Raw genomic sequence first — 26,078 nt, 5'->3', positions numbered from 1 at the left:
CATTCATCCATTCTAATGCAGGCTCTGGAGCCACACTGTCTGGGCTCAAGCGCTGGCTTTGTCAGTTGCTCACTGAGTAATCGCTGGCAAGTTATTTAACCTGAGAATGCTAACGACCTGAGAATAGTGACAGGACCCACTTGTGGGTGACGTTTATACGATGATGCACGTGGGGGTTTAGTACAGTGCCGGGCACGCAGAACACATTCCTTCCATTTGGCTATTATCACTCATACTCATGTGATAAGCACACACTCACATGTTCTAGGACCTCATAGGACCACCCGCTGCTCTGGGGTCTCTCTCAGACAGAGGCCAGCCAACACTACACGGTCCCCACCCGCTGAAATCTCGGGAGGATGGTAGACGCATTGTAACAGGACATTATTCACCGTTAACATAGACCTAGGCACCTGTCTGGTGGGGGACCAGAGAGGCTGAGATCCACTCCATGTGAAGAGCTGGAGGGGCTGGCAGGGGAGGCGTCCCAGGGGAGCACCTGACTTTGCCTCTAATCCAGAAAGCAGGTGCCAAAACTCTCCAATGGGCCAGTCACTGTGTTTTTGCTGAGGCTTGGAGGAGGGGTGGGTGCATGGTGGATAAGAAAAGCATCCCAGAAGAGGAAGCAGCAGCTCACAGGTGTGGAGCTAAGAACGGCGTGGCCATCGGGGACCCTGCAGGCAGTTGTGGGTGTGGCAGAAGCATGGGTCTTCTGCATGGGTGTTTGTGTGTGATTGAGTGTACATGTGGGAGAATGCTTGTGCGAGATCAAGTGTGCATGTGAGTGCATGGGAGTGAGGGTGCACTGCGTTTGTGAGTGTGCATGAGTGAGCTTGGGTGGGGTGGGGAGGGGTGGCAGGTGAGGGGCTACAAGGGGAGGTACCCGGCCCTGACAGACGATGCCATATGCTGGCCCCATGTGTCCCCCGGGGACCTGCACACAGCCTCAGGCAGGCTCAGATGCAGCAAGGGGAGGAAGTCAGTAGGCAATTTGCCCTCCATATGCAGGACTGCATCACAATCCTGGGGTTTGTCAATTTGGCCTGAGCTCAGCAGGAGAGGCCAGCGGACATTAGCATATTTCTCTGGCATATCCAGAGCAGGCATTCTGAATGAAGTCAGCCAAGGGAACGGGCAAACTCTGCTGGGTTTACTAATTAAAAGAGCAATCACCCCCCCATCCCACCCCCCACACACAGCTCAAGCAAAGTTCCCAAACTCATACAGTGGGGGTAGGAGGATGGGGAAAGGACTGACTGAGCAGCCACTCTGCTCAGCCTGCCCCAGGCATCCGGACTCCACACCCCGTCTGTTTCTCCCAGCTGTCTGAGGGGTGTATGAGGAGGCAGGGAGCGCTCTGAATCAGAGGCAGCACTGTGGTGAGGGAGCGGGTCAGGGTTTCCGCTGGTCTAGGCAGGTGGCCAGAGGTCCAGGCAGTGGCAATGGCAGGGACCAAGGCCTGGACGACAAAGTCAGAGTGTTCTGTGAACATCAGGCCAGTGGGTCTGGAGCCCGGCCAGGAGGAAAGTGGGGAGATGGGTGGGCTAAGATGACCGCCAATCCAGACCACTGACGATGCCATGTGCCGGGCTAGCCAGGCAGGGACAGTGTTTGCTTGTTGGGAGGAGACCTGGATAAACCAGCCTCACCCAGGCTTTGCTTTTAGAGGAGCAAGTCCAGAAGGCTGAGGATGCTGTGGGGAGAGTCTGATTTCAGACAGGTGCACGTGTGTTGTAACCACCATTTGGGAAAAGGGAACTCTGAAGCCTTGGATTCTTGGAGAAACTTATTTGGGAAAACAGATTTTTTTTGGCATCGAAAGGAGTGACAGTCTTTAAAATAATCTGACATAAAACACCACTCTGGTAAGTCTGGGATTCCCACCTACCAGACTTGTAACCTCAACAAATCTCTTGCTTCTGTGCTTGTGATGTGGTGGTGGTAGTGGTGGTGGTGATGGTGGTGGTGGTGGTGGTGGTGGTGGTGGTAGTGTTGTTGGTGGTGTGATGGTGGTGGTGGTGGTGTTGGTGTTGGTGGTGTTGGTGGTGGTGTTGGTGGTGGTGTTGGTGGTGTTGGTGGTGGTGGTGGTGGTAGTGTGATGGTGGTGTTGGTGTTGGTGTTGTTGGTAGTGGTGTGATGGTGGTGGCGGCGGTGGTGGTGTTGGTGGTGTGATGGTGGTGATGGTCGTGGTGGTGTTGGTGGTGGTAATGTATGTATGTGTGTGTGTGATGGGTGGAAAGCTTTTGGAACCTGAGTGTCCACCCTCCATTCAGACAACAAGGGGTCTGGATAGGTACCAACGAGGCCAACTTTTGAGCACCTGTTCTAACTCTCAGTGAACCCTGAACCTTTAGTGCTCAAGTGGCCGTGGCCATCAGAGGCCGCTCTGCACAGCTTCCGGGTCCTCCTCCACAGCAAGGTGGGGGATTGTGCAGCAGGGCGGCATGTCATCGGACAGGACCCCCACTCACATTGGGCACAAAGCCGGGCATCAGTGCCTTCTCGAACACCGCATCCCAGTTCATGTCGGCCAAGTAGGGTGCATTCTGAACATCACCAAGGCTGGACAGGCGGCTCTCGGGGTCCTTGGTCAGGAGCTGCGGACACAGGACACACGTGCTTGCTGAGCTGTGCACCCAGCGAGGTTAGTAGGGCTCTGAGGGCAGAGTCTCCGGGAAATGAAGGTGCCTCCGCTTTTCACGCTCCGGTCATGTTGTGCCCTGCCTGGGATGCTGTCGTTGGAAGCGTTACCTACACTCATGTCTTTATAGCGGGGGGGACTGAGAGGTAAAGCTGCTTCTGCAAGGTCACCTAGCAAGCGACTGTTTGGGCAGGGACTAGATTTGTAGCTACCCTGCTCCTCTTGGGGACTAGTGCCTTGTGACACGCCAGCTCTCACTGATGTCTGCAGGGGCTTCCAATTAAAAATAAAAAGAATCAGCCCCCGCATCTTAGAATTTTCAGCTTAGTAATGGGATGTACAAAGTGCAGTAAAATTTATCCTGGACAGTATGAGGTGACCTCTGTGGCCTGACGCAGTAGCTATATTTTAGCCAAGGGGACAATTTTCAGTTTCTCCTCCAATAGAATTTCTGCTAATAAGGGTGATACAGTATAAAAACAGCCAAAGACTATTACCTTGCATCCAAATGAGACTTTCCACTTGTCAAAACACTCCAGCTTATCTAGTGCAAAGAACACTTGGGCTAAAAATGAAAGCACAGAAGCACCAGCCTGGGACAGCCACTTAACAGCTGTGTGGCCTCAGGTGCATTGCTGGATACTCTGTGCTTGTGTCCTCGTCTGGAAGCAGAACACTGGTAACTCCTCCACGGCCAGATTTTGATTAGGATGAGACCCAAAGGGGACCGGTAAGGACCTGGCACATGCCAAGGGAAGCTCGATGCCTAGCTGCCAGCAGGTGGGATGGAAATCAGAGCTCCCTGACAGGTTGTTCCCACCTGTCACTTCAGAAATCTCCTAACTGCGCTCAGAGAGCGGGCTAGAGTCTCACGTGAGGGACACCTGGCAGGTTGTATCTGCTGATCATGGCGGCCTCTTTAGGGGCTGCCCCCAAATGGTGGGTGCAGATGTAAACAGAGACCCCATTTCAGTGCCAGATAGGAGCTCCTCAGCTAGGGCAGCAGCTGTCTGACTCATTGGGTGGGTGGGAGGTGAAGGCACTGGCATGTGCTCAGGGCTTCCAAGTGGTTCTAATGACCAGTTGGGGTTAAAGACCACGGACGTCTAAGAACCCGGTAGTGAATCTCCTTTAAAGCAATTTAACTAATTCGTTATTCAGGGAGGCGTTACAGGGGGGTAGGGATTTAGAGTTGGAATCTGGAGTTCGGAGAGCTTGGTTCAAATCCTGTCTCTGCCCTTTCATGGCCCTGTGGCACTGATTGAGACATTTTGCTTTCCTAAGCCTCAGTTTCCTCATCTCTACTATGGGGATAATACCACTGCTCTACTCCCAGGGCTGGTAGGGAGAAGAACCACCACATGGTCCAGATGTAATATTCCCTCGACCAGTGCTGGCTGCTCTTATCATTACTCTTTTATTAAAAATGACTAGATGCTACCCACATGCAAGACTTGACACTATACCTCTTAAGGCATTCCAAGTGACCAAAGCTGAATGCCAGCTTTGGAAGACACGGCGACCTACTGCCCTCGAGGGTGCACCAGAACACAAACAGAGAGCTTGTTGAAACAAAGCTGGGCCCATCCTGCATTTCTGATTCAGAAGGTCAAGATGGAGCCTGAGAATGTACATTTCCAACAAGCTCCCTGGTGGTGCTGATGGTGCTGGTCCATGGGCCACACTTTGAGCATCACTGCTTTATGCTAATAGCAACAGTTCCTGGAAAAAAGTCAGGAGATGCCCAACTTCTCAAAGCTCAGTGAGTTAAAAGACCACTTGTAGCAGAAATTTTAAAGGGCCACCTGCATTAAGTATTTCTATTTATTAGGAGCTTCTAGTGGAATGAAAAGAGCCTGGGGGCTTTGCTGTCACAGACAGACGTGACCCCAAGTCAGACTCCACCGTCCAGCGGCTCTGTGATCTTGACTGTAAGATTGTGAGCGTGTATGCGGTGGTGTTAGCGCCCTGCTGACTTTATTTCCACACTGGTACTCCATTCATTTTCTCATTCCTTAATTTGCTAGCATGCCTGCTCCTGCACTAAGTGACCTCAGCTCCCTGGTCAGGCAGGCTGGTGGCCGCCCCCTTACCTTCTTCAGCAGGGCGACCATACCCTTGCACCACGTGGAGGAGTAGTGGACACGCTCCGCTTGGAACATGCTGAGGATCTCATCGATGGGCATGGCCGAGTGGATCTCATACGGCCTCTGCAAAGGACAACAGGCGGAATCAGAGAGCCAGCCAACAGGAAGACATCACCGACGTGGTTAAAGCTGTAATTACAAGGGGTGGGTTTTTCTTTCCCATAAGGGAATGGAGGGTGTTCCTCTTGCACAGGAGAGCTGGTGGCCCGGACCCATGTGCCAACAGTGGCCACGACTGTGGGGCAGTTCAGAACCTGGGCAGGTGGGTGCTCTGTTATGGCCATGGGAAGTTAAGTGATTTGGCAAGGTCACACTGCCAGTAAGTGGCAGACAGGGGCAGGATGTACGTGAAACAGCCTGACCCAGAGCCCTGCCCCAGGCTTCGGCTGGGGGTGTTGGCTCCTGCCATCCACTGGGCACCCAGCAATACCTCAGTCACAGCCCATGCCTAGTGGTGGGCCTGGGCCCCCCCACCTTCCCTGCCCTGGCTGAACCTGCTGGCGAGTAGGCTGAAATTGCCAAATCTGGATCTGGCTGTGCTGAGAGATGGGGGAAGGCCTGGCTTCTTCCACCTGCCATCCCCTCTTCCCCACAGTGAGCACACATAACCCTGTTTTCCTGTAATGTCCCAGCTTGCTAGAGAATTAAACTTCCTGACTGTGTTTTCTCAACATTGCCACGGGCGGTTTCTTCTAAGAACCTCTCAAAGCCTGGGAAGGCTTTTTTGACTGTGATTCTGGGGACGCAGCTTGGAGAGTGACTGAGCACCAGCTTACTCCCTATGCCCCCCCTACCCCAAATAGCTCTCTCTCTCTCTCTCTCTCTCTCTCTCTCTCTCTCTCTCTCTCTCTCTCTCTCTCTCTCTCTCTCTCTCTCTCAGAGCCTCTTCACCATCCACCTGCCTCTGTGGTCCCAGATGTCTTCAGGTTTACATTGTGGTCAAATGACTCAGGGCTCCAAGAGGCAATCATTTCTTAAGTTCATGTGGTGCAACAACTAAACTGATCTTGGAGAAATCTGGAGGAATGACTGTCATTAATCCACGTGACCTTGACTGGTATGGAATCCCTGCTGGGGTTCCTCCAGGTGGGATTACCACCCTCTTCTCGGCGCTCTCAGGGTCCCCAGCAGTGACTGCCGTCCAGCAGGGTCCCAGAGCATGATGAAGACTCAGCCCCTCCATGAATACTGACGGAACACTGACCCTGGGTCCGACACCGTACTGGGCTTGCGTGGCCGGTAAGCCTCCGGCTCTAGCCTCATGGAACTTAGATTCCCCAGGAGCTGCTTGCAAACAGGAGGTGAGGGGTCCTGAGCCCTGCGTGGGTTGCAATTCCCCGTAATGAAGGAGCATCTTTAGCTTCACCAAAGGGGGTCTCCTGGAGAAGACAGCTACCTGCAGGGGGTGCCTTGCCTTCTGAGGTGTCCACCCAGAAGGGGGCCTTCTCCTGACTGGCTGCCTCCTGCCTCATCTGCTAACTGAATTGGGAACACCCTCTTCTGCCCTAGTTGCAAAACCAAAACCTGTGGGCTCCCTAGAAAGGCTAATGAACTTGGTACACTCACACTCTATTTCTTCAAACATGAAACATGTGTTTAATGTAATGGGACGTGGAATATGGTTCTAGTAATGAACATTGAACAATTTCTCCCTGAAGCCACTGCCTGCTTTTGTGGGACCCCTTTGCACTTCACCAGTAACGACAACTACCAGAATTAGAAATAATAAGAGTGAACAGTAATTGAGAGCAGTTGTTACACGACCTAGAACTCACAGAATCTTTATGACTTAACCACTATGAATCCGACCATTTTATAAAGACGAACCTGGGCGCCATGCCCTGCAGCCGGGGAGCGGTGGCACCAAGATTGGAGCTCAGGCCTCGCCTCTGACCACTACTGCCATAAGCTGAACCGTGTCCCCCACAAATCCATACGTTGAAGCCCTAACCCCCAGCCTTTCAGCATGTGACCTTATTTGGAGAGAAAGTGTTCACAGAGGTAATTAAGTTAATGTGAGGTCACTGGGGTGGGACCAGATCCAAGGTGACTGCTGTGCTTAAAAACAGGGGGCCCTTTTAAAACGGGGAGACGAGGACACAGAGAGAGACATACTCAGTGGGAAGACCACGTGAAAAGACACAGGGAGAAGACGACCATCCACCAGCCAAGGAGAGATTCTTCCCTCACAGCCCGCAGAAGAAACCCACCCTGCTGACACCTTGATCTTGGACTTTCCGCCTCCTTTACTGTGAGAGTAAGTTTTCGTTGTTAAGGTCCATCGGTGGCACTTTGTCTCAGCCAAAGGAGCAGATGACTACAACCACCCTCACCGTCCACATGCAAAGTTCTGATGGGAGGCCTCGCATGTCCACTTTGCTCCTGTGATGTCCTAGCGTTCCCTGTAGGTTGGGCCTGGTGTGAGCAGGACAGACATCAGCCCTCCCTGCTGAGCAGTGGTCTGGGAGGAGGTGCGTAGTAAGTGCGTGCTGGGAGGAACCTATAGGGGGCGCTGCTGCAGGGGGTGCAGTCTTAGTGAGGGGCCGCAGGGAAACCAGAGTTCTGTCCACCCCCTGGGTGAGTGCCGGGGGCTGAGACTTCAGTTTCTGGATGATTCAGGATCGCTTTGTCCCATCTTTTTGCCTCACCATAAACCGTTCCTCCCACCCGGTCCCAGCCCTGCCCACACCCAGCACCACCCGTTTCCTGGAGGTGGAAGGACCTTGGGAGCCGGTGCAGCCGCAGCTCTTCTTTTTAAAGGTCAGAAAATGGAAGCTGGGAGATGAAAACTGACTTTCCCAATGTGCCACAGACACTGCTCTTTCCCCAACACCACCAGAGCGGAGAATCCGAGTACCCCATCGGAGAAGCAGCCAGCAACAAATGTGAAGACTTTCCTTATCGGTTTCACTTCATTCTCCATTTCCTTCTCGGTTACTTCAAGGCATTCATTAATTCTGCTTTTCCACCAGACTTCCAAATGAGCCACTCTCTATCTAGCTCTCTGTAATTCCCTCCACTTCTGGAGGGAACCAGTCCAATCAAAATAACAATGATAACTGTAATAAGCCAGGAGGCCAACACAGCAGTTCAATACACTGACATATAAATTTGGGACACTATGACTAGAATACATTCGGCAGCTTTAGGCTCCAAGCTCAGCCTTTGTCTGGGTGGTTGTAGAGAAACCCAGGTCCTTTTACAAGAACACTGGCCGATATTAAGGTCAATATTCTGTCTTGTGGCAAAGAATTCTATTGATGCTTAGTTCTCACTCATCGGCCTTAGGATGTGTTCACTCAGACACCAAGTGGAATTTATAAGGTAATTACATGTGCTGCTGGTGAAAGCAATTTTAACAGCAGGGCCCAGGATATACTCATTGTGGGCTGCGGTGTGTCTCTATTCCAGGAAACTCAGTTTACAAAAAATGCCAATTTACCAAGAAATGGTAGAAAGAGAAGAATTGCCATACGTCTGTTATTTTAACGATTAGAGCTGATTTGGGCCGTGGAGACCATCTAATGCAAAGTTTGCTCCCCACAGTCTTTTTACTCAAAACCCCAAACACAGAACAGACGAAAGTGAAGACCAGTTCCTCGGGCTATTAAACTTCCAAAGCTTGGAGAAACATCTGCCCCCTTGCCCCATGTACCATTGAATCACCTCTGCAGGGTCCTAGAGTTCCAGGAAACAGCCTGAAAACCACTGCACAGTCCACGAAGGTCTTTCCCCTCCCTCTATGGAGATACAAAACCAAGAGGAGGAGGTCACCAAGTCCACTTCCTCCCAGCTTTCTGACTCCTGGCGCAGTGCTGTCTCTGCTTGCTTTACCAAGGGACAAGAAGACAGTGCTTAACCCAAGGACAGCCTCTCTCCTTTCGTCAGGTTAGCACCCCAATACATTGCTTGGTCCTGCAGTGGAGCCCACCCACCCAGCAAACACCCAGTGGTTCTTAGTTCTGCACTCCAGCCTGTAGGGGGAGCTCCATGCTCCTTCCTCTACTATTCACTGGCCTCTCTGCACCCCTATGCGTCTCTGTCTACTCAACCCCCAGGAGAAGGGCTGACTGAGGTCAAAGGCAAGGGTAACACCAGGTCAGGGAGGGGGGTGGACGGAAGCAGAGAGGGTAGAGGTTCTCAAGGTGCCTTAGTAGGGGCGTTTAGGGCTCCACTTTTGTCTGTATGGAGGGCCTGTGCTGTGCAAAGCAATGTGCTAATAGGCTGACATGCAGATCTCTTTTATCCTCCTGATTACTCTATGGCAGTGGTTCTCAACTGGGGACAAACTGTCCCCCAGGGGACATCTGGCAATGTTTGGAGAGACTTCTGGTTGTCATAACTGGGTGGGGGAGATTTCTGCTGGCACCTAGTGGGTAGAACCCAGGGATGCAGCTAAACACCCTACAATGCCCAGGACGGCTCCCACCACAAAGAATTACTGGCCCCAAATGTCCAGTGCTGAGGTGAGGAACCCTGTTTCTGGGCCTGCAAACTACTGCCCCCCGCCCATCTGACAGACACGAAACGGGCTCACCCCAGATCTTTCAGACGCTGTGCTGCGAAGCTAGGATTTGAGCCCCGAAACACGATCCTCAATTATAGACTCTCACTTAGCCACCAGGCTGCCATGACCACAGACGGCACCGCCCTGCTTACAGGGTGAAGCCAAGTGCCCCCGACTGACCTCGGGCCGTTACGGACCATCCCCAACTGCCCTTCTGTCTGGTGGTCAGGCTGGGATGTCTGTTGGATCATCTCAGCGGCCCTTCCCTATTCGTGCTCACACTGTCCCCTCCAGCAATTCATGTACACCCAGCGTGAAGGCTCCTCCCTCAGAAGCCCTTCCCTGTTCCTCCAACGATAAGCTATCAGTGCCTCATATGCACCTGCCTGTCTGGAGTCACCTCCTTGAGTGTATTAATGTATAACAATCAGCATGCCTCCCGTGGGCCAGACACTGCGTGTGCTCTGCCCACATTTTCTCACATAATCCCCACAGTGACCGGTGGGTCTGCCTCATAATCCCTGTTGTACAAAGGAGGAAGCCAGGGCTCAGCTGAGTTAAGTGACTACGGTGGGAATCCCAGCACCGAGGCGCAGGGTGTGGAAGGAGACACAGACCCCTGTCCCCAGGTCCCTGAGCCTTCCCACTGACGGCAGCAGCCAGGCGTGACCCAGCCTCCATCCACAACCAGCGCCTGTTTCCAGGGAAAGATGCTAAGTTAAAAGGGACGCAGGCCGGCCAGCAGCCACCCTACCCCTCTCATGCTTGGGGGAGGAACAGAGAGATGGGGGTGGGAGCTGACCATTTATCAGTCAAGGTGCTGGGTAATTTGCATAATCGGATCACTTAATTCTCAGAGTGACCTTGTTGGGTAGATACTCTTTTCTTTTTTCTTTCTTTCTTTTTTTTTCTTAGTTAACAGATGAGGATTATGAATACTCCGTCTGTTTATCAGCCTTGGTTAAGATCAGAGACGGGGGCCTGGTAGAGCCAGGGTTTGAACCTGTGAATTCCTCTAAGGTCCCCTCTTTCTGTGTTATGAGGAGGCAGCTTTCAATTCAGTAAGAGGAAAATCTTGCTAGCTGTTAGAGCTGTTAAAAACCCGAGGCAGGCTCTTTCTGGAGGCAAGCAGCTCCTTGGCTGTGATAGCAAACAGCGAACAGCTGGCGACAATGGCTGGGCTAAGATCTTTAAGTCCCTTGTCTGAGTCAGTCTCACGTCTCTCCCAGTAGGTAGAATCACAATCCCTGGGACAACTGTGCTGTGAAAGGGGACTCTCCAAGTGCCACTTTCTTTCACTTAGCAGGTCTGCAGGAGTGAGAACTGAGATTCTCATTTGGGCTCAGAGAGAAGCTGGGTCTAATTTATGTCCCTGGTCCAGGCTACAAGATCCAGCCAGGCCCCTCGATTCTCTGCACTGAGATTTCAAGCCCACTAATGATGCTCCATCCCTCTGCTCTCCCTACCTTGCGTCTGGGGGGAGATGTCTGCTTTCTCTGCTAAGACTAGAGTGTCCCTGGGTCCCTGGCCGACAAGCCATACTAATACCATCACTTTTCCATCTTTCATCTCTAACATTTTCCAACTCTATGAACTTAGAACATGTACTAGAAATTTCCCATCATGGCTTTCTTTCATCATCTGAAGGTAAGGAGCTCCCTGGATCCTAAAGGAATCCAGGAGAAGGTGAGTGATCCCCTGTCAGTGATGCTGTCACTGACTTGATGAGGAATTTCAAGGAGGAAGGATAACTTCTAAATGTATATAATCCATGGACAACTATGAGTGTTTTTTGGTGTAGCTTTTTGACTAAATGCAATTGTTTCCAGTATGAAAACCAGAATAAACCATATGCATAAACCCACTGTGTTTCAAATCAAGGATTAAGCAAGACCAAGATATCTGGGAGAAAGATTTACACTGGCATGGAGCAGGCCTCTTCCATTCACTCTGTCCCCTCCCCGAAAGCCCCGATCCCACCATTTCATCGAAAGTGGCATTTGGATCGCTGAGCAGAAAACTCAGATGAATTAAAAATCAAACAATGTATTTTAGAAGCTGCAAGAACCACTCTATTCTTGGGGCTTTTTGACAAGTCATCATCTTTGACTGTTCTGACCTGTAAGGAATGACAGAGAATGTACTTTCTGCTGGCGAATGTCCAATCATGCTTAGGTCACCTGCTCGCTAAGGTCATCTGTATGGCTCATTACGTAAGCTACGTGGGGCGGATGACTGTATCCCCTGGTCCATATAGCATCATGGACCCTTATATTCCTCCTCTGAGCGTGTGTATCAACAGACAACAAAGGAACCAATCAGGAATAACTGAGCCGTGGGAGATGAGCTTCTCACTCAGAGCTTGAGAAAATTAATAAATTTGTTTTTTTGTGTGTGTTTTTTTTTGCATTCTAAAAACACCATGTATACTAATTACCTTTTCTGAGGAGTTCAGGGGAAATAATTGATATCAAGAGTAGATAACAGTTGCTTGAACTACAGGGTGATAAATAATACTTATTGTACTCACAGAGCTTTGATGGTTTATACACTGCTCTCACCATTCGTTTATTCATTGGTTCATCACCCATTATCACCACGCCCTGGGGACTCCTGCCCTCAAGCAGTGCTGTCTACTAGTCTGAATACGCTTGTATACAGATGACTGTGAAAACACTGCTAAAACTGCAGCCAGCGCAAGAAACTGCTCTGCGCCGTTGTGCTGGGCCATCCAGCTAGAAAGGTGAGTGATAGGCAAACCAGGGGTCCAAGTGCAGAGGCAATTAATCCCATGATAACCGCGCGCCACAGAATAGACTGAAAGGATGTTATTAGGCCCATCGTAGGAAGGGGAAACCTTGGTCCTGAGAGGTTAAGTGACATCATTTTCCAACAATACTTGTGCAAAGAAACCGTGCCTCAAAATTAGTTTATCATGATTCCTTCTGCTAAACTAAAATGGAATAATTCGTTGCCAAATAGCTCCATTAGTCATCTTCGGCGATTACATTTAAATAAAATAAAACAAAAATATGGACCGAATGCCCCCTTTTTATAGGACACTGAGCTAGGTATTCAGGGAAGACTGGGACAAATACACAAACAAAGAGCTTCAAACCAAACTGGAAAATCAGGCACGGGTGCATTACGTGGGTGGAAAGAGGAGAGTTCGAAATCACGAAGCCAAGCTACTTCCGGTTTGTTGCCACTGATCCGCTGCTGACCTTGGCACAAGACCGTCCCCTCCAGACATCCATTTCCCCGTGCGTAGAATGAGGGGCCTGGACCAGAAGCTCACAATTGCCCAGGGACCTTAGAGCTGACACACAGGCCACGAGGACTGACACCAGGCCTCCGCCCCTTGTGCTTCTGTCTGCCACCCTGTGCCGTCCCAGTGGCGTGGCGTGCTGACCCCACGCCTGGTACTACCAGCGCCCCCTACTTGCACGCCCCCCGTTTACCGCGCAGGCGCACGTCTTACCCAGCCCCGCAGCAGCTCGTAGGCCGTGATGCCCAGGGACCACCAGTCAACAGGGTATGAGTAGCCGGGGCCTCCGTCCACGTACACCTGGAACACTTCCGGGGCTGCCAAAGACAGGGCAAAGAGAATGTCACTGCACGTCAGTTTACACGCGTGCCCCTTAGAGAGGGGACACGGGGACAGGAAGCCAGCTTTGGGGCCGCAAAGCCAGTACTCCATCTACTATGCCACGTGCTTCCTGCCCTCCGTAAGTTGCGCGCATCACAGGAAACACTGGTGAGACTGCCTGGCACAGAGTGCAAATGGGGTTCCCACGTGTGTGGTGGAGCGGGACTGCTGGGCGGGGGGGAGTCAGGGAAAACCCCCAGATGAGGTGGATTTGGCTGAGCATGAATCACAGCAGCATGGGGAGCGAGAGGGATAAAATCTGAGTTACGATGAGGGAACCGAACCCCGCAAGGGAATGGGAACTTTGATGAACGTCACTCTGCTTCTGACACCAACACCGGGTCCCACATCCCAACAACCAGGGACGTTTAGAGCCCTTTGTGCCAGCTGCCTATCTCAGGAACAAGTTTATTTTTCGCTGAGATGGAATCTAATATGAAATACTCAGAATAAGTCAGTCCACAGACAGGCAGACTGGGGTTGCCCGGGGCTGGGGGAAGGGAAGCAACTGCTTAATGGCTGTCCCGGGGTAATGAAAATGTTCTGGAACTAGACAGAGGTGGTAGTTACACAACATGCCAACGTGTTAAATGCCACAGAAATGTTTACCTTAAAATCGTTAATTTTACGTTAAGTGAATTTCACCTCAATTAAGAAAAAGTGGGTGTGATGGACGCTCATTCTTCAGGGGACCACAGTTGTCCCAGCCCGTGGCCCACCACTCTTCAAGGTGCTGAATTGTAAATTAATCTCATTGCCCCACACCACCTTAATAGGCCAAGAGTCACCCTTGGGTCTAACTGCTCACATTGGCTTCCAGGAAAATGTTGTGAAATGTGGATTATTTCTACCAAATTAATTTGCAGACATAATTCCATTTCACAGCTGTGGGAGCAGCCAAAATCTGTCCCTGGTACATCTCCACTCAGTTTTCAGACTGGCATTCAGACTGTGTGGGAATGGGAAGGGCGAGCAGATGTGGAAGGATGTGATACTCAAATCTGGGCTCTGGGTTGGCAGCTGGGCACTTGACTCTGACCAGTGGCCACATTTCAGCTGCCCTCTAATGATATTCTCCATTTGCTTTGTATTTGAGACTATATGTTCACCCCTTGGGTTCTCCTTTCATCTTCACAACAGCTCCTGGAGTCATGTTATTATTTGACACGTTTCACAGATAGGGTTCAGAGAGGGACAGCAGCGTGGAGGAAATCACACAGCCAGGAAATGAAAAGCTGAGGTGTGCATCCTACACCGGCTGAATCCCTGTTTGAAATAAGGCTTGTATCAACGTTTCTTGAAATACAAAAGCATACTCAGTTAACAATGGGGGCAGACACGATTGGGAGTTGAGGAAATGTCCCCTTAGGTTCTCTGAGCCTTATATAGGAACCAACATGGTGTGTGTGGAAATAGGAAGGTTGGTGTGGCTGGAGCTGTTTAACAAGTTACTAAACTTCCCTTTGCCTAAGCTTTGTAAAATGTGAATAATAATGATGTTTTATTCATTAGGTGGATTATTCATAGGGTTGTTAGGAAGTAAGGTAATTTATGCCAAGAGTTTAGCCCGTGTCGAGCCAGCCTACACTAAGTGCTCTAGAAATTGTAGGCAGGAATTTTACGAGCAGAATTGTGAATCCAACTTGCTCTTCCTGTCATGCTCTGCTTCCCCACTGTCCACCGGTCACCCAGAGGCCTGGGCACCTTCCTAAACTTTGCCCCCCTCAGCCTCATGACCTACCGGTCTCCAGACCCTGAGTTTTGTATTTGCAGCATCTGTTCATCTGCCCCTCCCTACCTGTCCTAGGTCAGCCTGACTCCAAAGGTGCTGATGTCACCTGTTCGTTAAGCATCTGTGAGCAAGTGTTTGATTTCCTAGTGTCAGCACAGGGCTGTGCTACTGTGCATCCCACCTGGCTCCCAGCGCGAGCCCGAAGCTGAGTGCCAATTTAGAGGGACTCCGTTCCCTGCCTCGCCATCTGCGTGCCCGTCCTTTCTTCTGTGCTAAGGCTTCCTGAGAAAAGCAGTCACAAGTGCTGTCTGAGCGTCCCTACGGCCTCCCAGCTGCTGGCCCCGCCCACACGCTCAGATATACAGAAAGCAGGGGTGTGTCTGTGAGTGCCAGACTGGCTGTGTGTGCCCAGGTGTTCCCTGTAAATCCTTGTCATGCCCCGAAGCCCTGAGCCCATTCTGAATTCAGGGTGGAAGCAGCAGCTGACCGAGTCTGTCTTGGCTGTCATGTGACAAATGTCTCCAGCCTGTGACTGCACTCCATAAAAGGTGACATGCTCACCTCCCCTGCACACGTGGGGCTGATGACAGAACATAAGACAACAGAAAAACATGTTCTCCTCTCTTCACCGAACCCCCCACCAGATCAGCAAGTATCAAGCAATGAGGAACAGAAGTGTACCGCAGGGAACAGAAGACCCGCTGTAAGGCGCGGGCCCATGGGGAAGCCCAAAGCAGGAAGTAGTGCAGGCACATTGAGACACACTGGCGACCTCATCTCAGCCCGACTCGGAGGATAACCACAGCGACGACAAACCCAGTCAGCTCAAGTCCCGACTAAGTGGCTCACAGCTCCTTCCCACACACAAGGACAGTCTTTTCAACAAACGGTGCGGGGACAATTGGACAGCCACATGCACATAAATGAAGCTAGATCCACACCTCACACCATATTCAAACTGGGCGGTAGCTCTAAATGTGAAACCTCAAAGCATAAAATTTCTAGAAGAAAACAAAGCAGAAAATTCTTTGTGATCTCATGTGAAGAAAATATTTTTAGTGTTGACACCAAATATATGATCAATAAATGAAAAACTGGACTTCATCAAAATGTAATACTTCTGCTTTTTAAAAGAATCTAAAGATAACAGAAAGACAAGCCATTGATTGGTTGAAAATATTTGCAAAATACATATCTGGTAAAGGACTTATATCCAGCATATGTAAAGAACTCTCAAAGCTTAATGATAATAATAATAATAATAATAATATCAAACAATCCAATAAATTAATAGGCAAATGATTTGAACAGACACTTCAGGAAGAAGGTATGTGGAAGGCAAGTAAGCAAGTTAAAATATGCCCCACACCAATGGCCATTCGGGAACTGCAAGTAAAACCACTCCATTCTTCTTAGAATAACTAATAGGACCAGCATTAAACACAGGGCAATAGGCGAGGACACAGAGCTACTGGACCCCTCAGACGTTGCTGTGGGATGTGAAATGGTCCAGCCTCTCTGGAAAAGACGTTGGCAGCTTCTTAGAAAGTTAAACATACACTTTTCATATGACCCAGCAAGCCCCCTTCTAAGTATTACGTTGGTGCAAAAGTAATTGCGGTTTAAAAGGTTAAAAATAACTGCAAAAAACGCATTACTTTTGCACTAACCTAATACTTAAGCTAGAGAAGTGGAAACTTCAGTTTGTATTAAAAAACCTGTATACAAATATTTATAGTGGCTTTATTCAACATTATGTAGAACTAGACACAAATTAAATGTCTTTCAACTGGTGACTGGATGAGCCAACGGTGTATACTCATCCAATGCAGTCCCACTCAGCAATAAAAAGGCACACGCTGTGGACACACACAGCAATGTGAGTAAATCTCAAATACATGCTTCCAAGAGAAAAAAGCCAGATTCAATATGCTATAGACAGTATGAGTCCATTTGTATGACTTTCTGGGATAGTTAAAACTGTAGGAGTGGAAAATGGATCCCTGGTTGCCAGCGACTGGGGGGAGGGAATTTTGGAGGTGATAGAATGTTCTATATGTTCATTGTAGTGGCTGGCGGTTATATGGCACTAAAAGAGTGCATTTCACTGCGTGAACATTGTTCCTCAAAAATAAACATCTCAAACTATGTATTTATCAGTTTGGATGATTTTTAAAGTGGTTGTTTCCCTCACAAACAGCCAAACCAATGAGGACAGGAATAGTATCTGTTTGTTCACAGATGTAATTTTGGCCCACGGAACACTGCTTGACACATAGAAGGTGCTCAAGAAATCTCTGAGGGATGGATGGATGGATGTATGGACAGATGAAGGATGGATAGATGGGAGGATAGATGGATGGATGGATGGATGATGGATGGATGGGAAGATGGATGGATGGATGGATGGATGGATGGATGATGGATGATGGATAGATAGGAGGATAGGAGGATGGATGGATGATGGATGGACGGATGGACGGATGGGTGGATGGATGGATGGATGGACAGATGGAACGAGGGGTAGATGGATGGATGGATGATGGATGGATGGATGGATGGCAGGTCTCAGGAAGGATACCGGGCACTGGAGCCTCACTGGCCTGGGTTGGAATGCTGACTCTGTCATTTTCTCTGGGACGGGGGCAGCAAACTCCACTAGCCTCAGTCATTTCAACAAGGAGAGTATGAGCATCTCCATGGTGGCTCCACAACCACCCTTGTTTGCTCACTGCAGTTCCTCGGGGAAGGGAACTAACATTTGGTGAGTACTGAGGAGGCATGAGCCCCATGACCCCTCAGTGCACCCATTGCCCCCCAGGTGACCCAGCTCCTATATGAATTAGGACATGTTTAGGATCTGTCTCCCCCACTAGACGGCGAGCCCCACAATGCAAGGGAATGTCGTATTTGGCTCTGGGTTCCCCGTGCCAAGCATAATAACAATGGCAGCAGCAATAATATCAGCTACCAGTCTGTGCATCCACCCTTTGTCAGGCATTATGTCATGTGCCTTCCACAGTCATGTCATTACATCCTCATAAATGACTCACTAAGGCAGATTGTGTAACCGTTTCTCAGATGAGGAAACTCTCAAGTCCCATGGGAGGCAGCCAACACTTGCTGCGTGTTCACCATGCTGAGCACTTTATGTGCACATGGCAGGCAATGAGATTTGCCCAAGTTCACGCAGCCACTAAGTGGAAGACACCCGACTGCCCTGTGCTGAAGCGCACACGTCCCCGGGATCCTTCCCTGCCAAGTCTAATGACCCACCGGCATCTCCAAGGGCACCCATGAGTTTGATCATGGCCGCCCCCAGCACTGAACTTTCTGCTGGTTGCCTAGGCCCTTTACTGCAGTGCTAAAGACCCTTGTGCTCTGGCCTGTCTCGTGTCTCCCTCACACCTTCTCTTGTTCTATAAGCTACCAAAACATGGAGCTGCTAGGTTCTGCTAGCACAGCATGCTGTTTCACGCCTCTGTGCCTTTGCACTGGCTGTTCCCTCTGCCTGAAATGACCTCTCCTTATCCACACCCCACAGCCAAACCCTGAGCACACCCTCAGTCTCCGATCGTCACCTTCTCCGGGACCTGTTTACATCCATGCCCACACATCTGTCTGCCCCACTAGACAGTGAGCCCCTGAGACCTGGAGAACATCACTCACCTCTGAGCCCCAGGGCCTGACGCAGAGCCCTGCACCTTCTAAACACCCTATAATTGTTTGCTGAACGAATCCCCGGCTCTTCATTTCACCTCCGATGAGTAAACTCTGAATCCCTGGGAGGCTGCTGGGACAGTTCTGACTTCTGATCTGGCACATTCCAGAGAGATTTTTTTTTTCTCTGATGGCAAATTCCATCTGCTCTTTTAATTAATGAAAATTCAGTTCTATGCAAATGTTTTTTCCAGGGTCATCCTTCGTGAGCAGCCTTTGGGAGCTGATTCATCAGCCTGTTCCCTGAATCTGTGTTTAGAACATTCTGGGAACTTTTATTGGGCCTTTAAACTGAACAGCTCAAGTGAGTGAAATTAACAAATCTGCCAGTTGACATCAGGAGCTTACAGCCCTGGGAAATGTGAGATTTGACTTAATCAGGGAGCCCTCTCTGTCCCCAACTCTTCCCCATGCAATTCCCACTGCCTGGTGCTGTCAAGCCTACAGAGTCTGAAAATACATCCATTCGGTAAATCAGTTGTGCCCTCTAAGTCATATAAGAATCTCTCCCGCACATTTGTTCATTGGTTCAGGATTGAGACTCTTCTAATCAGAAGGGCACCAGATGCCCAGAAGGGCACTGAATCCTACGTACAGCTGGGACAGTAAACTTTCCTCTTGGCTGAGAAATATGGCTTTACAATATAGGAACTCAGTGTCAAAAAGGCAACTGGGTATAGTGGCAAAAGCATGGACTTTGGATTGAAACAGATGTGACTTCAAATTCTGGCTCCTTCACGTGCCAACTGTGCGATGCTGGGCAGGCTGAAGGACCTCTCTGGGCCTCAGGTTCCTGTGGGGAGAGATGCAGAAACCTCAAGTGGATCTCCCGAGGAGTCAGTGCCATGATAGACATGCAGTAGGGTCACATACATGTTGGTTTTCTTCTCCCTTTTGAAGGTGGGGCCACGGTGCAGTGGCCAGCCAGGTCACCACTGGGCTGCTCTCCCAGAGGACGTGGCTGTCTCAGGCATCACTGGGAGGCCGGGAATGAGGCTGAGGCAGGGCCGAGCAGCGTGTCTGAAGCAGAGCTGGGGAAGTCTGCTACGCCTGGTGGCCAAGCCGGCACAAAGGTTAGGGTCGGTACCCTTTCGTCTTGAATGTCTCCTGCAGTCCGGGATTTACATTCCTAGAGATCCAGCTGCTTTATGGAAACAGCCTAAAGGAAGTCAGAACTCACTTACAGGACAATGGCGGCCATGGGGAGATCCTTCTCTTATGTCATCGCTCTCTCCTCAGCCCTCGCTGGACACGATGGCTCCCTCGGCCTCTCCCTGCGCCTCTGCGGGGTGTTCCCTGGGACTTGGAATCGATGCTTGCCCCCCTGCGTCCTCCCGGGGGGATTCTGCCACTGCCTTGGCTCAGTTGCACCTCTGTGCTGGGAACTCTCCAATCCATAGATCCTGTCCACGTCACTCTCCACGTGCCTGGAGAGCACCTGACGATTTTGAGGTTCCCAGAGACACCTCCGATTCAAACGCATCACTCCCATGACCCTGCATACCTGCTGCTCCTGCTGTGTTGCCTACCCAGAGGTCACACTGTAACCCGGTCCGCTGCACAGCCCAGAAACCCGGGAGGCAGCCGTGACACCTCCATTCCCATTCCACTGCCCAGGGAAAGCCTAAGTGGGGCCCCAAGGGGCCTATCTGAAGTGAGAGCACGCCCTCACGTGCATACCTTCCGGTATTCACACCAGCCGGTCTGCCTCTTGAACTGACGGCAACCTGTGCAAATCACCTGACCTCTCTCTGCCCGTTTCCTCCACTCCAAACAGGAATAAAGAACTGTGCCCACTTCATGCTCGTGAGGATTAAATAAGGTTACGGATGGCAAGCACTCGACTCAATGCCTGTACACAGCAAATACTAAAAAGCACTATTTTTGCCATCATTTATTGCCAAACATCATTTATTTAATGTGCTTAGTGAGTTAAAGGTGGGCGACACAAGTAATGGGCTGTGGGGAAGTGATGACACAGTTTTCGAATCTCCGCAAATCCACATATAAAAACCCACACAGCAGATAAACAGCTAAACCACGAACCACGGGCAACATATACTACGAATCTAAGTTGTCCCCATGAACCCCCAAATATAAGTGGGCAGGAACAAACCAGAAACAGCAGCAAGACCTCCGTGGTGATTTCTGTACAGAATGCAACGCAGGGAAGAAACGAGGCAGTGTATGATGGATCAGAGCACACAGAACTCCAGGATAGCCCTCATGCCCCCCTAAGTCCTAGCAACCGGAAGCACAGCTGGCCAACCTGAGAGCAGCTGCTGACACCGGGAGGAGCTTTTCCAGGCCAACATCAGGGGAGTGAAAAGGGCCGTTGGCATGTTCTGCCGGAGCTAGAGGAGCCTGGGATACAAAAGCTCTTCAATCACTCCTGCCAGAGCTACTTTCTAGAACACAGCCAAGAAGAAACTGTTGGGAGTGGAATCAAAACTGAGCAGGACAGGGACCCTTCAGACAAAGGAGACGGTCCTTCTTTCAAAAGCACAAGTGGACACGAGCCAGGAATCCGAGAGAGAACGCGGCCTTGGATTCTGACTTCACAAAAACAACAGCAAAGGTAAGTCTGATGAGTTAGCAAAGCTACCCTAAACCACACCGTCTTCCAGAAGTTTGGGAGAATGAATTTCACATAAAAAGCAGCAACAGAAATGTATCAGTCAAATTCCATGCAGATGTATTAAAAGAGAAAGGAGAATGAAGAGTAGAATAACATTTTACAATGAAAGCACACCAGAAAGGTGTATCAAAAAACAAGATCAAAACTATAACCTCCTATTTTCAAAAGAGTTAAATGACAGTGTGGTGGACTGTTCCATTAATGGCTCCCGACGAAGCAGGCCATCTGGTACCCATGCCCAGTGCAGTCCCCTCCCATATGCTCCCTAGTCTTGGTCACATGACTTGCTCTGGCCAATTGGACATCAGGAATGTGAAGCAAGCAGACGCTTTACTAAGCATGTGGGAATTGTGTTCTCCTTCTTTCAACAACTATAACCATGTGAGCAAGCTCACTCGAGTCCCCTTGATAATGAAAGACCACATAGAGAGAGAGGCCCGCTCTTCTCACCTGTCCTCGCTGAGCCCAGCCCTCGCTGACCCACTGGCTGAATGAGTGAGCCCAGCCACCCAGAACCACCAAATCAAATGGCGGACCTGTGAGAAATAATACACTGTCATTGTTCTAAGCTACAAAGTCTTGACACTGTTTGTTACACAGCAATCAGCAACTAATATAGACATTGAGAAGTAATAACTAACATAGACATCACTAAAATTATACAAGACATGAAAGAACAATATAAATTAGAATTTAAAAACTCAGGAATCAGGCAAGAGAATGCAGGAAAAAATTCAGAAATAAAGGAAACATTATTTCAGAAATAAATACTTCACTAGAAAGCACACAAAGCAGAGACACACAACAGCTAATGCCTAAGAGAAAGAGAACAATGAGAAAAAAATTTAAACAAGTGAAGGAAGACATAAGAAAGATTTGAAAATGACAAATACTGAAGATTGGCAAAGGAGACCCAACATTCAGGCATCCTTAAAGAAAACTAAAGTAAGGAAACAGAATGCTTCCTGAAAAACGACACTTCCATCAAACGTCGTCAAGAAAAACCAACCCCAAAGTACACATTGGAAGAGTACTGTGTACGTAAGCACACAGACCCAAATAACAACACTGAAGTTACATTCTGGCAACACTACTGGGCTTTAAGCAAAAAGAAAAGAAGGGTGTGTTTGTTTGTTTGTTTGTTTTCCCCTAAGCCTGAGACTAGCTTTCTGGCTGGGTAGGAACTCTCTAGAAGACACAGGAAGGGAAGGTCTTTCTGGCAGGGGAGACGTCTCGGGAGAAGGCCAGTGGTGTCAGAGAGCACAGCACATAGTGGGAATGGTGGGGGCCGGGTGTGGGGGTGGGGGGTGGGGATGAAGCCGGAGAGGAATGTGCAGCCTCAGGCACTGGGCCCATTACAGCCCAAGGGGGCCTAGAACACTCACCCATGTAGGGCTTGGTCCCCGCCATGGAGGAAGCCTTGTCGGCTCCTTTCACGACAGTCGCGATGTTGAAGTCTGTGATGTGAACATGTCCTGGAGACAGAGAAACAGAGACCCCTGTTAGCAAGAGCTGCAGGCAGCCGGGTTACGTGACCCACTGGTGTGGTCCGCAAGGGGCAGTGCAGGAAGACACTATTAGACGTCTATTTCCATTAGTATTTTGTCTGATACTTTGAAATTGTCTTCTTTTTGCAGCATTACTCACAGCAGGCAAAATATGGAAACAACCTAAGTGTTTATCAACTTAGGATGGACGGATAAAGATGGCATATGTATGTGTGTATATATATGTATGTGTGTATTATTCAGCCATGAGAAAGCAGGACATCCTGCCGTTTGTGACAACAGGGGTGGACCTGGAAGGCATTAAGCTAAGTGAAATAAGCCAGACAGAGAAAGACAAATACTGTGCAATCTAGAAAAAAATTAAACTTGTAGGAAGAGGTTGCCAGGGTTGGGAGGTCAGGAGATGGGGAAAGACTGGTCAAAGGGTACAAACTTGCAGCTGTAAGATGAAAAAGTTCTGAAGTTCTCATGTAAAACATGGTGACTACAGTTGATAATACTGTATTGTATAATTGAAAACTGCTGAGAGCAGAAATTAAACGTTCATACATGTGATGAAAAAAATGTCTATTTTATGGGCAATATTTATAGTGTGGGTTTTTGGTGGTACATGCATGTTACCTATAAATAAGGAAATCTATTTATATTGAGGGCATAATAAAAATCTTTATGGATTAAGAGTTTGGAAGCACTGACCCAGAGAGTAAAAGCTCCTGGGAAATAAAAAAGACTGGTCCATCGTGAATCCCTTTCTCAGGAAAACTGCGTGGCGATGGCTGGGGGCGGGGCATGCAGTGGACTCTCATCTCCAGAGGACACTCTCGTTCCACTGACTGACTGCGGTGGTCAGTGGGGCTCAGGACTGTCCTGATGAAGTTAGTGGGGAGGGGCTGGGACCCCCTTCCAACCAGTCGGAAGTAATGATAGCAGATGGGACATGGAGAGGCTGCATGTTCCCACAAACAGGTGTTCAGGAAACCTGAGAGGGAAGGCAGAGGACAGAGAAGCGGGAAGGAGACAGAGATGTGGGGTAAAAGGGGAAATAGAAGAAGGGAAAGGAGAGGGGAGGAGAGGGAGGAAAATCCTGTATGGTCAGCGCTATCTCTCTGGGGAATTTGGAACATAAAAAACACCAGCTCTGAGACCCCTGAACACCAGACAGTGCAATCACATTTCTTTCTACTTGTCATCACATCCTGTGCAAATGGCCGGTTGAATTTTCACCACCTCTGAGACTTGTGTTTGGGATGATGGTAAATACATTAATACATAAATGGGTGGCACACACAAAACTGGCTTTGTGGGGATGGGAGGGTGGGCACCTCCAAGACATGGGCAGACACCTGCTAGAGCGGGTGCAATGAGGCCTGCTGAGCAGTCCACGGGACAGGTATGTCTGATGTGATCAGCCATGGCAGACAGAAAAAGCACCAGCCATTCCACGTGCAAACCCCAAGGCTTGGCTCAGCTGCCAGCACTGCTGTGTGAGCGAGCTGTGCTGCCGGGCACTGTCCAGGGTCCTGCGTGGGACGCAGGGTCCTGGATTTTTAGTGATGACCGGTAGTCCTTCCAGGTGCTTATGGATGAGGCTTACGTCACCTGGCCAGGCCTCTGCTGGGAGCCTTTCCTGGCCAGACCCACAGTGTCCTCACCCAGGTAGCATCCCTGTGAGCTCCAGCCTCCACGGCTGGGATGAGCGTCCGTCCTGTTCAGCCATCCACGGTCCCATCTGCCGAAAGGCAGTGCAGCGCAGTGGTTGGGTGCACAGACTCGGAGCCAGCCTCGGTCTGGGTCTCAGCTTTGTTTTGACTAGCTGTATGGCCCAACTGGGGCCAATGAAAATTGGGGAGATGATTTTCCAAGGGGTCCATGAAAGGACGTTTTCTCTCTTTTTTTTCAGGAACTACTTAAAATGATATTCTCTGTCTTTGGCCAGGGTAATGTGGGGATATCACCCTCCCAGAACTGTAGAAGCCATGTGCTGCCCCAAAGAAAGGCAGCCTTAAGATGAAGCCTACCCATGGAGAAGCTGGAGCTGCAAGGAGAGCAGAGAAATGGTGCCCAGAGCCTGATCAAGCCCTTCCTGAAGCTGCCTTCCCCTGAACTTCAGCTGAACCAGCTGAAAAACGCCCTTTATTGCTTAGGACCATTTGAGTTGGGCTTTTTGTTCCTTGCCACACACTGCTGGTGTCTCGATTGATAGGGCCACTTGCTATGAGATTGGACAGGTTAGTTCACTCTGAAAGCCTGATTCCTCATCTGGAGAGTGGAGCTAATATTAGTAAGTACCTTGTAGGTAGTTGTAAGCATTAACCAGGCTGGTTAGGGACGTGACATGTGAGCAAAGACAGGAAGAAGAGAGGCAGGGAGCCACCGGACTGCTGGGAGGATGGAGCTGCAGAGGAGTGGCCAGCACAAGGGGCTGCAGGGACCAGCGAGGAGCTTGGAGCTCGGAGCTCGGGGGTGTTGGGGGTGCAGGCTGCACAAGGCCTCAGGGCCGTGGTGAGGATGGTGGCTTTTATTCCAAATGAGAGGGGTTTGGGAAGCATGACAGGATCCGACTCACTCTTCAACACCACTTTGGCTGCTGTGACTGGATTATAGGGGCCGGGGCCTAAGCTGGGAGGCTGATAAAGGACAGAAATGCAGCCCTGTCTAGTTGAAGCCGCTGTTACTTAGGGCTGTGTTACTGGTCCACCACTGGTAACAAATCTACGCTAATCCTTGAAGTACTGTTGTCCAGAGGGTACAATACCTTCATCTTACAGAAGAGTCACCTGAACTTCCAGAGCCCAGGGACCTGTCCCAGGTCATGCAGAGGAGATGGGGGAAACTGCAGTTGGCCTCCAGGGAGCAGGGGTTTCCCTTCAGAGCCCAGGGGACAGCCCTGCTGGTTACACGCACAGCAGGCGCAGCAGATGGCAGAATTCCACTTCTGGTTTCTGTGAACCGCTCTAATTGATGAACTGTAACTTCCCCATGAGCTCCCTTTCACGGTTGAGTAAATTAAGAGAAAGTGAAAACTAGTGCCGTACAAGGTCTCCTACGCATTCCTTCTCGGGGGAACAGAAATTGGCTGACTACAAAATGTGCCAATGTGCACTGAATTTTAGGCTATTTGCTTTTTATACATTGAAAACATTCAAAACCCAGGACATTGCATGAAACGCATTGGTACGAGTGTCAATGAGCATCAGTCATCAATAGTCCTACTCCCTGCCCTATACTCCAGCCACGCTCCTCTTTCTCTGAACGCACGGAAATCCACCTCCCCTCCAAGCCTTTGACTCCATTTGGGTGCTTTTCCCTCTCCTCTGCCTGGTGGACTTCCATTCATTCTTCAAGAAGTTGTATTATTGATATATGTAACATCTCGCCTTTGCTTGCATACTTCCACTAACAGGACACTCACTACCAGCGTGTGGCATCCCTGACTGGTCTGAGTGAGCTTGGGCTGCTATATCAGAATGCCACAGACTGGCTGGCTGAACCAGCAAACATTTCTTTCTTATGGTCCTGGGGGCTGGAGATCTGAG

The 26,078-nt window shown here is 49.9% G+C and overlaps 1 protein-coding gene across 2 annotated transcripts in view; it reads right to left on the bottom strand.

The window, feature by feature from the left end:
- STK32B (serine/threonine kinase 32B) overlaps positions 1-26,078 on the bottom strand; it is a 263,966-nt gene that overhangs the window by 12,144 nt on the left and 225,744 nt on the right. The window contains exons 6-9 of one of the 2 annotated variants that reach the window (XM_074321189.2): positions 22,420-22,509; positions 12,777-12,880; positions 4,735-4,851; positions 2,472-2,597 (exon numbers count right to left, since the gene is read on the bottom strand). In XM_074321189.2, the coding sequence (XP_074177290.1) occupies positions 2,472-2,597; positions 4,735-4,851; positions 12,777-12,880; positions 22,420-22,509 (437 nt within the window). The remainder of the gene's footprint in view (positions 1-2,471; positions 2,598-4,734; positions 4,852-12,776; positions 12,881-22,419; positions 22,510-26,078) is intronic. The other variant, XM_074321198.2, reaches the window with a different exon arrangement.

The sequence above is a fragment of the Rhinolophus sinicus genome, chromosome 1, assembly GCF_057876585.1.
Source record: "Rhinolophus sinicus isolate RSI-liver-muscle chromosome 1, RSI-T2T, whole genome shotgun sequence".
In the NCBI taxonomy this organism is placed as follows: Eukaryota; Metazoa; Chordata; class Mammalia; order Chiroptera; family Rhinolophidae; genus Rhinolophus; species Rhinolophus sinicus.
The sequence above is the reverse complement of the archived record's forward strand: the minus strand, read 5'-3'. Positions and strand labels throughout refer to the sequence as shown.